At 40.6% G+C, this 12196-nt stretch overlaps 2 protein-coding genes across 7 annotated transcripts; one reads left to right on the top strand and one right to left on the bottom strand.

The window, feature by feature from the left end:
• Positions 1 to 6: 6 nt before the first annotated feature.
• ankmy2a (ankyrin repeat and MYND domain containing 2a) lies at positions 7 to 8474 on the top strand. 5 transcript variants are annotated; one of them, XM_018740780.2, is made up of 13 exons: positions 7 to 133; positions 1515 to 1687; positions 1882 to 1947; positions 2053 to 2153; positions 2614 to 2678; positions 4420 to 4558; positions 4675 to 4773; positions 5082 to 5242; positions 5761 to 5975; positions 6273 to 6408; positions 6628 to 6756; positions 6886 to 7015; positions 7248 to 8474. In XM_018740780.2, exons 4-13 carry the CDS (start codon positions 2087 to 2089, stop codon positions 7379 to 7381), a joined length of 1275 nt encoding a protein of 424 aa, XP_018596296.2. In that variant the 5' UTR covers positions 7 to 133; positions 1515 to 1687; positions 1882 to 1947; positions 2053 to 2086; the 3' UTR covers positions 7382 to 8474. The 5 variants fall into 5 exon arrangements, with proteins under 5 accessions (XP_018596296.2, XP_018596294.2, XP_029101860.1 ...); XM_018740778.2 differs by having other exon boundaries at positions 1882 to 2153; XM_029246027.1 differs by having other exon boundaries at positions 7 to 425; positions 1882 to 2153.
• Positions 8475 to 8831: 357 nt separating this feature from the next.
• Positions 8832 to 11934, bottom strand: lrrc72 (leucine rich repeat containing 72). 2 transcript variants are annotated; one of them, XM_018740588.2, is made up of 7 exons: positions 11868 to 11934; positions 11371 to 11453; positions 11191 to 11260; positions 10854 to 10935; positions 10450 to 10563; positions 9928 to 10017; positions 8832 to 9529 (listed from the first exon to the last, which is right to left on the bottom strand). In XM_018740588.2, the coding sequence occupies exons 1-7, from the start codon at positions 11871 to 11873 to the stop codon at positions 9291 to 9293; spliced, it is 684 nt and encodes a 227-aa protein (XP_018596104.1). In that variant the 5' UTR covers positions 11874 to 11934; the 3' UTR covers positions 8832 to 9290. The 2 variants fall into 2 exon arrangements, with proteins under 2 accessions (XP_018596104.1, XP_018596105.1); XM_018740589.2 differs by lacking the exon at positions 11868 to 11934 and adding an exon at positions 11609 to 11839.
• Between the last annotated feature and the right edge of the window lie 262 nt (positions 11935 to 12196).

The following is a 12196-nucleotide window of genomic DNA, read 5'->3' as shown; positions in this document are numbered from 1 at the left end:
TCAGAGCGCGAGGGGGAGGGGAGATGGGGGTGTGCGGCGGACACTGACGCGCAGCTCGAGACGAGACCCGGGACTGTGTGGCGGAAACTGCGCAGCGCCAACGAATAACAGGCAAACAGTGTTATTAACCTCAGTTCAGTGCCCCCTATTTATTGTTTATTTGTATCGGTAACTGTGTTGTTTGATGTACCAGCAGATTTTCACTGTATCGATTCAGAAAAGTACCTAAATCGGCATGGGGTGAGATAGATGAGCTGGGATTCGAACCCGACACGTCACGTGTGCTAAAAAAAAAAAGGAAAAAAAAAAATCGCGAGCTGATGTTTATACTCCACAAGCAAAGTACCTAGTGTACTCAGAGGGGGTCACATCCCACACCCTGGACACGTCACGAGGCCGTTCATAAAGACGACGTACCGGATGCAGTGAGTAAACACACAAAGCGAAATTCCTCATCATGTTTAATTTTTACATGCTGGTCTACGTCACAGACCCGCCATAGCAAACTTAAAAATGGCACTGAGCCGCAGTATTCAACTCATCATAATGGGGGATTCCTGGTATAACCGTTTTAAAAATTGTCAGTGTAACAGCTCATTTAATTGGCCAATGAAAAGCGGCTCTCGGAGAGAACACCTGCTTACACCTGACTCGCTCATTGTTCATCCGGGACCTTGTTCTTCACTCGGAGAGAGGATGCCCTCTTCTGGCTGAATGAGAAACTGCTCGATTACGGTTAGTGTTAAGTAATAGCTACTTGATCCGCTTCCAGGGGGCGATGTGTAAAATATAAATACAGTTCATGTAAAAAAAATATAATGAAGTGACGCCGTTCATCTGTGGCACACTGACAATCCATCAGGAATACAAAATCCAGGCGCGTGCTTTTCAACTCCCGGCTCCAATGAGGATGTCTTCGCTTTTGCTCCTCTTTCGTTTGGTCCTACAGAAGAACTTTATTAAGACTGGATTTGTCCGAATCCGCCTAAAGCTTCGCTTTGGGGACCTTCCTCGACGAATATGTTGTTCCTCAAATTAGAACGGATTAAATATCGCATCAGTGGATCATATAAAAATGTTATGAGAGAGCTGTGCTATCATTTTGAAATCTTGCAGCTCCTTTCCCAAGTTTAATTCAGGGTTATGGAATTTACCGGGAAACCCACACAGTCCACGGTTAAAGGCAGATCCGAGTCCCTCGAAGGGAGCGCCGCTGCAAAACTAATAGTTTGGCAGCGCTCTTTGTCCAAATCAGCCATCAGATCATGTGTTGCAGGTTCGAATCCCACCTGCCTGTGGTATCCTAGATCAAGGTACTCTAAACGGATACAGTAAAAATTACGCAGCTGTATGGGTGAATCGCTGGAGAAGTAAATGTAAATATTGGCCTGTTATACAGGGAGTTAACAATGATTTATAACTACAGCAAATCATTTTTATTACGACATGATGATGATTTTGCACACATGAATCATGATAAAACCTGACAACATTATTTTTCTCTTCGGTGGCAGTACATTATTGATAGAAACTTCAAAGGCGCCAGTATGCCTGTTAATTAAGCGCTCCGCACTGCTGCGGTAGGAGGATCGCAGTGACGATGCAACACCGACCCGTGACTCGGCCATCGTTCGGTAACCATGGCGAGCAGTGAGGGCTGCGGTAGCCGCCATGTTCAGGAAGCTAGGTGAGAGAGTCCACTGAGCAGGGGAAACGCACCATTAGACAATGCCTTTAACTGACATGTGCGAATAAATATTTATGTTACTTACACTATTTCTACTTATACTTGTTAATTAGTTTTCGATATCTATAAAATGAAACAATGTACACAATATTTAGCGTTTTACATCTTAATCTTTTGGTGCTCCCCCCCTACAGAGTTGGTACATTCCATGTGAAAGCTCGTCAGCCCACAGTCCCAGTGTCATAAATGTGATGAATGAGGTGATGGAAATTCACTGTCGAATTACAGATAGATACGGATTATTCAGATGACCTTCTCGACAATATATTTACTTTTTTTAAAAAAAAAAAATAAAATCTGTCCAGGGGTAGACTGTAGACGGAAAAAGTTACTGATGCGATGGCTGCTCCGAAGAAGGGGGATCTGACTGCTACAGAAAAGGACTTATTCCAAGTTATTGCTGCAGGTAATGATCAGATCCCGCGTGGCTTTTCAAATCTCAATATTGTCGATTCCGTATAACATTCGACGAGGAAAATAATCCCTGAACAGATGTTTCTTCTTGGTGACTGTGCAGTTGCAATGACCAATAGCTTAAGGAAAACCCCGTACATTGCGACGTGGGGAAAGTGATTAGCTTCTGGCTAATTGGGATTGCGGCTCCCTCAGGCCGAATGCTAGCGCGTGACCTTTGACCTATGACCTGTGAACTCTCCCTCTTCCCCCCCCCCCCCGTAGCCAAAGTTTCATACTAGCGTTTTCTTCTCATCACATTTAAACTGGCAGCACTGCAGTCGAAGTGTATCTCATACAATGCGCTCGAGATGAACTTGGATTTGGCTTTGATCCTGAACTCGTGCCAATTTATTATAATATTTAAACTTTTATTTATTTATTTATTTATTTCTTTCTTTCTTTCTTAAAAGGAAATGTACAAGAGGCCTCCAGGCTGCTGGGCTGTAAGGATGTCAGAGTAAACTGTTTGGATGAGGTGAGCGATAGCTGGAATAGTTACAGTACATTTACATTAAAATGTGGGAAATGAGTGGTGATGTTACTAATGACACATGGTATCTGACTGTGTCTGTTATGACACTATTCAGGATGCATCTATCACCTCTTCTGTTTAGTTGCATCACCACAGCTGGTTAACTTTAACCATACCAGTTTATTATGTACCTTGCTCAAGGCTGCCACGGCAGGAGGTGGGATTCGAACCTGCAACCGTGGCGTCCAAAGGCCGCAGCGCTAACCCCTACGGTCCCTGTGCTAGTGTGAAATGTAGTGCGTGCTTGCTGTTAAATAATACTGAGTTTGTTTGTTATTATGGTATAGAAGACAATCAGATCGCACTGTAAGAGTGATCCATGTAAAAATGCAGTTAATCGCAAAGGGTTCACAAACTTTCCCTCAGAACTGCATTTGCCATGTGTAAGTGAAGTGGGATCCACTGCAGGTCAGAGCCCTCCTTAGAGCACAGAGACAGCACTCAGTGTATTTCTTCACCGCATTCGCTTCATTCCCTGTTACATGTCTCTTCCACTGAACCACGCTTTCGGACAATAACTGGTTAAACGTAACAAGCTGCAGAAACTCAAGAATTATGAACTGCTGCTTGAAAATACAAAGTAAAGTGTGTGTTTTGTCTTTTTTTATTAACAGCAGTTTTTTTTTAGTCTGTTGTGTTTTTTCTGTGCTCTGACTCCTTGGTAAATGTTGCATTTGAACTTGTGATTTTGGCTTGTGTGGAGAGGTGGAGGTGCACTTTTAAGGGTTGCAGTATCAGCAAGTGATTTCCTACAGTTTTCTGCAGAAGTAGAGTGATAAGTGGGGTCTTGTGTCAATCTGTCACAGTCATATTTGTGATCCTGTTGTCTGTCCTGTCCTGTCTGCTGTGTATAGCACACAATATTGCACATATGTAAAATTTACTGCTGGGCCAGCTGGTGGTGTAATGTTTAAGGCTCTTGTTTTTCAAGCTGAAGTTCCTGGGTTCAAATCTCAACTCCTGCTGTAGTACCCTTGACTCTCTGAACTGAGACAATACCAATACCTGTCTGTATTAAAAGATAAGTCACTGTAAAGCTGACTAACAATTAATGTTGGGCAAAGCTATAGTTTAAAAGTAGTAATAATAGTATTGCTGAACTTCTTCAGAGTCACCTGTTTATTATCCAGTGTTAATGTTGAACATGCAGGAAGTTAAAACTGATTTTACTTAGCAGATGCTTTTCTCCAAAGCAACTTCCAGTGAACTCTGTGTAGTGTTACCAGCCCACACACCTTATTCACCAAGGTGACTTGCACTGCTAGATACACTACTTATACTGGGTCACTCATCCATACATCAGTGGAACACACACACTCTGTCACTAACATACTATGGGAGAACCTGAACAGCATGTCTTTGGATTGTGGGAGGAAACCAGAGCACCTGGAGGAAACCCACACAGATACAGGGAGAACATGCAAACTCCACACAGACTAGGCAGGGATTGAACCCATGACCTCTCGCACCACCCAGGTGCTGTGAGACAGCAGTTCTACTTGCTGTGCCGCCGTGCCGATTTATAATGGCCTCAATTTTAGTACAAGAAAATTAAGTTAGTTATAGTTGAAACTTTTATCCAGGATAACTTGCTGTAGGCTTTATATGGTCCAATCAGTGTTATGTTTTCTTAGCTGTTTGCAAGAAATCCTAGGAGATGATAACCTGTTCCTGGTTTCCTCAGTATGGGATGACTCCCCTCATGCATGCTGCATACAAGGGGAAGGCAGACATGTGCAAGCTGCTGCTGCAACATGGGGCAGATGTCAACTGCAATGAACATGAACACGGATACACTGCCCTCATGTTTGCTGGACTTTCAGGTACGTCTGAAGCACTGATGACTAATCTGCGGATTTAAAAGTGACAGCATGCTTGCCCTCACCCTATGAGTCTGATGTTTTTATTGTATGCGTCATATATCCTTTCTGCCGAACAGGGAAGACAGACATCACCTCGATGATGCTTGATGCTGGAGCAGAGACGGATGTGGTGAATTCGGTGGGGCGGACTGCCGCTCAGATGGCAGCCTTCGTAGGTAGGTTCTGTAAACAGTCACTGAACTTGTGAAAGACTAGTATTTTGGAATTTTGGGTGTTTAATTTACAACCACTTGGATTTGTGATAATGGTAAAGCATAAAATTTTTAACATGAATCAACAAATACAAATTTGCAGTTTTTTAGATTACAGTAATGAGAGCTTGAATATAATAAAAACAATGGCATTGTGTGTCTGAAATGCAGGCTTTTTTTTTTTTTTTTGTCTTGTACCTAGGTATTGATGTAAAGCTTCAACTTCACAGCCTCTGAATAATTACTCTTCATGTCTCATCTATGCTCTCCAGGTCAGCATGACTGCGTGACCGTGATCAATAACTTCTTCTCACGATCGAAATTGGATTATTATACGAAACCCCAGGGCTTGGAGAAGGAGCCCAAACTGCCCCCAAAACTTGCAGGACCGCTGCACAAAGTCATCATGACTACCAACCTGAACCCTGTGAAGGTAACAGCTGCTGCTATAGAACAGTGATTCTAAGGTAGCCTGTTGGTGGGTTCTGTGGGTCGCACATTGATCTTAGTTAACCTATAGAGACACTGACATACCGAGGAAGTGCATCCTGAATACTTTGGTGGAGAACAGCGTTTTGATCTGCAAACCTGATCATTCCTGGAGCATCACTCTGCAGTGTTTTGCATTTGCATTTGTCAATATATTTGCAAATATTAAAGTGCATGTTGATTTGATGTGGACAGCTTAATTAAATGCTTTGTTTTTTTTTCTCTTGGATGTGGTACAATGAGTGAAAATTCTGCACAGACAGTTATAATGTGGGGAAAAAAACTGTTATTACCCATGGGTAAAGGTGCTGTTAGCAGAGTTGTGGGTGATGTTACTAGAGGAGGACCTTAGCATTGTTTGCTTTGAACGTAGCACGGGTATGTACTGGTGAGTCGGTATTGTTTCTTTCAGGTGCCTCTCCTGGGAGATTTAAACCCACTGTTGTTCTGTCTCTGTTTCAGATAGTGATGGTCGTGAAGGAGAACCCTCTGCTGATGGACATAGAAGGCTTGGAGAAGTGCTACCGCGTGATGGACCTGGTCTGTGAGAAGTGCATTAAGCAGCAGGATATGAATGAGGTGCTGGCCATGAAGATGCACTACATCAGCTGTGTCTTGCAGAAGTGCTGCACCTTCATCAAAGAGTGTGAAGACAAGCTGGATGGGCTCATCAAATGGTATGGATTGGTACCTTCTCATACCTCTTAAATGTGGTTACTTGTGTCTGGAAAGGGTTCCGTTACTCATATCGGAACATCCTGAACATGAACATTGCTTGCACACCATTTACTTTGTTATTTTTAAATCATGCATTTCTACTGCTTGGTTTCAGGTCAGTCTGGCATTTAAAATTGTACAAAATGGTATCTACTGAAATTGCATATTCAAAGGAAGTATGTTTATTTCCAGTGGATATGATGTAATAAAGTGACAGTTAGCTTTGGTCATTTATTTGGTGTCTTTTATGTTGACAGCTTGTTAAAGGGCCGGGACAGCGATGGCTTTCCACAGTATCAGGAGAAGTTCATTCGCGAGTGTATCCGCAAGTTTCCCTATTGTGATTCAACTCTGCTGCAGCAGATGGTTAGGAGTATCGCACCTGTGGAGATTGTAAGACTCTGCTTTAATTTTTTTTTTTTTTTTTTTAAATCGTTAAACATCATTTAATATTCAGCATGGCAGCGTAGAAATCCACTTAGGTTTAAGCTATGTAATTAGTGCTACTTGTCCTCATTGATGGTTTTCATATTTGGACCTAAAGTTGAGAACTTGTGGTGATGAAGAAGTGGGTTTCATGTTGATGGCAGTTATGTGCTCCTGTGTCCTCAGGGTAATGACCCCACAGCCTTCTCTGTTCTCACCCAAGCCATCACCGGCCAGGTGGGCTTCATGGATGCGGAATTCTGTACCACCTGCGGAGAGAAAGGAGCAGAGAAAAGATGCTCCATCTGCAAAATGGTGTGTGCAACCTTATTGACAGGATATCATTGGCCCTGCCTGAGTAGTTCTCTTTAATGTTCAGTGTCAACGGTCTTTTATACCACTTGTTTATTAGTTGTTGATATTTTGTTGAAAATATGTTGTCAGGTGATCTATTGTGACCAGGCCTGCCAGAAACTCCACTGGTTCACACACAAAAAGGTCTGCAAGAAGCTCCAGGAACAGAGGGAAAAACAAGAGGCCAAAGCTGCTAAGAAGATGGAAAAACAAAATGAGGGTATGAAGAAAGAGCTTTTACCACATTTGTGTTAAAAGGAAGCCTTAAACTTGTCTGGAATTTGCGGGGGAGTTTCGTGAACAGCCGACATGAACAAAGCAGTTTTTCTTTGCTGAAAACTCAGCTTGATCATTAATGCTTTAAAATTAGAATGACAACTTAAAGATTATATGGATTTTTTTTTTAATGAAATTGATGCAAGATTAAACAAAGCTTGTTTTTATCCCTGTAGCCGAGAACACCGAGGCTGTAGAAGAGGCAACCGGCTCCATGGAGCGCCTCACCGCGGCCGAGGGTTCCCCGTCCGAGTTCCCCGCACAGCCTGACCCAGCCGTCTGTGATCCCCCTCTAGCTGCTCAGGACTGACCTAGCCTAGCAACAGCGTAGAGGACAAGGAGCCCTCACGTACTGTGTGACATCAGATGCGGGGACAAAAAAAGAAAGAACAGCCCGTGAGTGTGCTGGATCACCGTGTACAAGAACACATCAACACATGAGCAACAGCAGACGTCTGTGCTGTTCCAAACCACAGAGGGCACAGCAAGAGCGGGATCTGCTCCACACCAAAGCACTGCAGCTCACTCATATGCCAGGGTTTAAGTTAACAAGAGCTTTTATTTTATTTTATTTTTTTCTCACTTTGTCACTTTCTAAGACTTTAAATTGTACTTAGGTTAAAGATGGACATGTATTGTCTGTGCCTAGTTTCTTTCTGATGTCTTTTTCATACATTGATTGTATAACCCCATCAAAGTGTTTCACTGCAGTTCCTGTAAAGGTTTGTTTTCATGAGTACTACAGTGTCACGTTGAACGTAGCTCATTTGTATTTACATGGTTTCCCATTCTGTTTTCGCTCTATAGCATACCTGACTCACTTAAGTTTTACCGAACTTGGGAGTTTGTTTCAAATGTAGTTTTTCTCACATTTGGTAAATGTCATATACAACTAAGTTTTAATTTTTCTATTTATGACAGGCATAACACCAAATATTAGAATGTTTGTGAAAATAAAAAAGATGTGCATTGTAAACATGTTGCAACAAAGTTTTATAGTAGGTATTAATTATGCACATGCCAGTGCTAAGTTTTGTAGTTATGACAATGGCTATATATGGAAATTGTTGATTTGCTTACATAAAATGATCATTATCTGGTCATTCTGTTGGAGTTCTTGTTTCCCACAGAGTTGTTTTACATTAAATCCCTGATATAATTTTTTTTGTCTGAATGGGGTACTTTTCATCTATTCTATATATAGAATCTTTCAGTTGTTGACATCACAGTGCTTTGTAAGACCACGTTAATATTAATCAAGATGCAGTTGGATTTGTCTTAAAATAATGACAGCAAGTTTTATGTTCATTGTATTCTACAGCCCTTTGCTTGTTGTCCCAAAACTCTCATCAGATGCCTAATCCTTAATAGAGCAGAATAAAAACGAAAAGTAGAATTTCCATGGAAAATTGTATTCCTGTCTATTTTTTTCCAGATAGTGAACTACTTAAATACATTTTAGTGTATAATAAATGCAGAAAACCTAAGTAGTAGATAACTGGACTGTTTGGTACATGTCAGCAATACATTTTCTTTTTAAAATATGTTTGAAATATTCTGATACGTATAAAAGCAAAGTCCTGAGAATTCATAAACCAAATTCATTCCAAATCAGGTTTGTAGAGGCATATCATAATGTCATAATTATGTACATTTACAAATGAGGATTTGCTAAAGTGATACATATTTTAAGTACTGCAAAAATCACTGACAGTAGGCAATTTAATGATGAGAAATGTGAATGTACTACAGTTGCAGTAGATTTATTGCAAACAACTCATGTCATTTAGAATACATTTGTGCTCAGGTACTATCTGATTACATACATTAAATGCAATGATAGCACGGTGTACAAAAACCTCACCTTTTTCAGTGGGGTTTATGTTGGTTTACTGTTTCAAGCAGTTTAAACTGAAACTCTAGTTTGCTAGGAAGAATTAATATGCATAGTCTGTTTCATTTATGTTATTCAGTGGTTATTCAAGACAACTGATTCTGCTGTGAAATCTGATTATATGTTCATCTTCTGTTTCAGTTGTATAAAAGTTAACTGATAAAGACAAGTATTAAAATCACTGGCATAGATCATGTATTGGATGGATGACAAAAGAATCAGCATAACAAATAAGTAGAATACAAAAAGCACATCACTGCACTTTGCAAGTAATTTTGATTAGGAACAAAAAAGACTTACTATTTGTAGCATTAGATGAGGGGGTTCATGTTGGTTTGCTATAAACAACAGATTTCTTTCTATGCGAAATGTCCTTCCCTGGGGTGATGCTGACATGTGTGATGCCCGTACCAGGGGTAGTCCGAGATCCCACAACAGGAGGACCACCGTTCCCTGGTATCAGACCACTTTCTGCTCTTCTCCCGAAGGCCACAGACCGCAACACTCGACTCCTGTCTGGATTGAACATCTGGAATGCAGCGTTTCTCTCCTCCTGCTTCACCTCTGTCAACGGGGCATATATTTGGTTTGTGTAGCCTGTCTTTCAGTAAAACCATTTTCTTACCACATGCAATTAAACATCATTTATGTAATAAATACAATATGTAAATGCCTTTTAACTTTAATATAACTGTGCCAAGATAAAAAATACTGTAAAGGCTTATCAAAAATAAATAAATTATATCAACATCACTAATCCTATTGCTGCATACACATTACATAAATATTATATATATGTATTATTTTTGCTCTCATTAGTATTACATTTCAATAATATATAAACATGCTGTTTCACAAATGTACTTCTGATATTTTCCAGAACTGGTTCAGTTTGTTTTTAATTTAATATCAGTTTTATGACTGAGGTTGTGGTACATTCATTTAATGAAAATGTAATTTACCTCTCTTGTCTAATATGAGGACAGAAGGCAAGTGATGGACCACATAGTGTCGATACCGAGACTCTTGTGTGAAGGGGTTCAGAAAAAAGCCTAAGAACAGAGGATGCGATAAGAGGCACTTGTATGTTAGACATCCAAAGTGAGACCTCAATTATTTGATTTTCAGCAGCATTAAATGACATCATTCTTTGCTTATTTATTTATTCATTACTGAATTGTATTAAGGGGGGGCACGGTAGTGCAGCAGGTTTGGCCCATGCCTGCTCTCTGGTGGGTCTGGGGTTCGGGTCCTGCTCGGGATGCCTTATGACGGACTGGCATCCCATCCTGGGTGTGTTTCCCCCCCCTCCTCCAGCCTTGCGCCCTGTGTTGCCGGCTTAGGCTCCGGTTCGCCGTGACCCCACTCGGGACAAACTTTTTCAGACTCAGACTGTGTGTGTGTGTGTGTGTGTGTGTGTGTGTGTGTGTGTGTGTGCCCGCGTTGTGCTAAGGGGGACTTTAGAACTGGTGCAGTACACCCACTGGCCATGTGGAGGCGCTGCATCTTCCTTAGTTCTGCCATAGTCTCCTCCAGGCCCCTCAGCCTGTTGTTGTAAAGGAGGAGAACCTGCAGGTTGGTCAAGTGGCCCAGGGCTCCTGTGTGAGAAGACAGAACATGTACTGAGGCTCTCCCTATTGCTATTTAGTGTCGCCACTTAAAGATCTTGCATATGCAAAATTCAAACACATCCCCATTATTATTTATGTAACTTCCCAGAACAGCTAATTTCTTTATTATTAGTTTATTTAGTGCAAGTGTGATTTTATTTCCCCTTATTCATAGGTCTCACTGAATGACACCAGGTATAATCAATTTAATTATTATGTATAACTGCTTTGATTCTGATTTTTTGAGGCTATATATTAATATAGCTAAGGACATGTACCTGAAATTGAGGTAATTTGATTATTTTGGAGATAAAGTTCAGTTAAACAGCATTTGGTGGTGGGACAGGAAAACTTTGTGATCTGAAAAAATGCAGCAGAATAATTGTGACAAATATGAAGATACCTGGCATGTATAATTTCTGAATTTTATATTTTTATTTTTTACTTGAAGCATCACTTTGCAAAAAATATGAGTTTACAAAAGATACGTGAATGTCATTATAGCTACTGTACTGTGATTATTACTCAGGGATGAGGCATCTGACCCTTTTAAAAGTGAATCTTGTTTTATTTTTCTCTTCATTTTATAAGTTGAAAATACATGAGGATGCTCACCTTGTTATTGTTCAGCCATAAGTGCTGGAGCATGGGAAATCTTGATAAATCTGGGACTCTAACTAGTCCTCTATATTAAAAATGAGTAAAATAAAGGAATGTAGTGCATGCACCTACTCAAAGACAACAGTCACAAATCAAATCAACTTCATGTAGAAGATGAAGGTTTAATATACTTACTTTTTCGATAAATTCAACTGAGTGACGTCAGTGACTCTCCTAATCCCATATTTGAGAAGAAATTCATTTGTGTCATAAAGTTCCTACAATTAACATATGATTAATGGAGGCATATTTTCCCTTTTATACATCAAAAGAAAAAAGCTTTAATAATGTAAGACTATCATCAAGATCATTTTCAATATTCAAATACGGCTGACAAACACATATACATGTACGTGTAAACTAATATACATACTTTTATTACGAACGCAGACTTCAACAGAAAACGTTAATAGACCAAATAATTTCTCAGAAGATGTCGATGAGGTGTAAATCCGTCTCAACTGCCTACTTGGACACTCGAACTCGAAGAAAACCATTAAAAGTCAGCAAATAATCAAAATGAACAGAACTGAGTAGGTGTCTCGAATGTGAGGACACCCAACATGCAGAAATAAAAGACGCTGATTTGGTTTATGCAGTTTGAAGAGTGACAAGTTTCGCGGCGCGCTCACCTCCATTCCATTGCAGAGCCGTTGCTAGGAAACGCCGATCCATCGGCACAAACAAACCCTGTCCGCGTGCACTCGGTGCTCTGCCTTCTACGCGTGCGTTTAGCAGCAGTAAAACTGCAGGCTTGTAGTGCGCTCTTGCACTCGTACAAACCAACTGCATCAAAGCAAGAAACACCTGTAAAGCAGTCTTTGCAGGAAAAAAATGTAGGTAATGAATGAATGAATGAATGAATGAATGAATGAACAGAAGTGAATCCATCCCGCCGCTGGAGGGCAGAAGTGTCTCTTCCAAAGTTGTGAAAACAGTTGAAAATCATTTCACATTTAAT

The sequence above is a fragment of the Scleropages formosus genome, chromosome 18 (genome assembly GCF_900964775.1).
Source record: "Scleropages formosus chromosome 18, fSclFor1.1, whole genome shotgun sequence".
Classification (NCBI taxonomy): Eukaryota; Metazoa; Chordata; class Actinopteri; order Osteoglossiformes; family Osteoglossidae; genus Scleropages; species Scleropages formosus.
This window is presented reverse-complemented; position numbering and strand designations above follow the sequence as displayed.

Excerpts from the sequence above, each read along its gene's own strand:
- ankmy2a (XM_018740780.2), top strand. The coding sequence starts at position 2,087 with ATGGCTGCTCCGAAGAAGGGGGATCTGACTGCTACAGAAAAGGACTTA. Across the intron at positions 5,976-6,272 it reads CTGGATGGGCTCATCAAATG|CTTGTTAAAGGGCCGGGACA; the intron begins GTATGGATTGGT and ends TTATGTTGACAG. Across the intron at positions 7,016-7,247 it reads GATGGAAAAACAAAATGAGG|CCGAGAACACCGAGGCTGTA; the intron begins GTATGAAGAAAG and ends TTATCCCTGTAG.
- lrrc72 (XM_018740588.2), bottom strand. Across the intron at positions 11,261-11,370 it reads CAGTTGAATTTATCGAAAAA|AGGACTAGTTAGAGTCCCAG; the intron begins GTAAGTATATTA and ends TTTTTAATATAG. Across the intron at positions 10,018-10,449 it reads GCAGCGCCTCCACATGGCCA|GCTTTTTTCTGAACCCCTTC; the intron begins GTGGGTGTACTG and ends CTCTGTTCTTAG.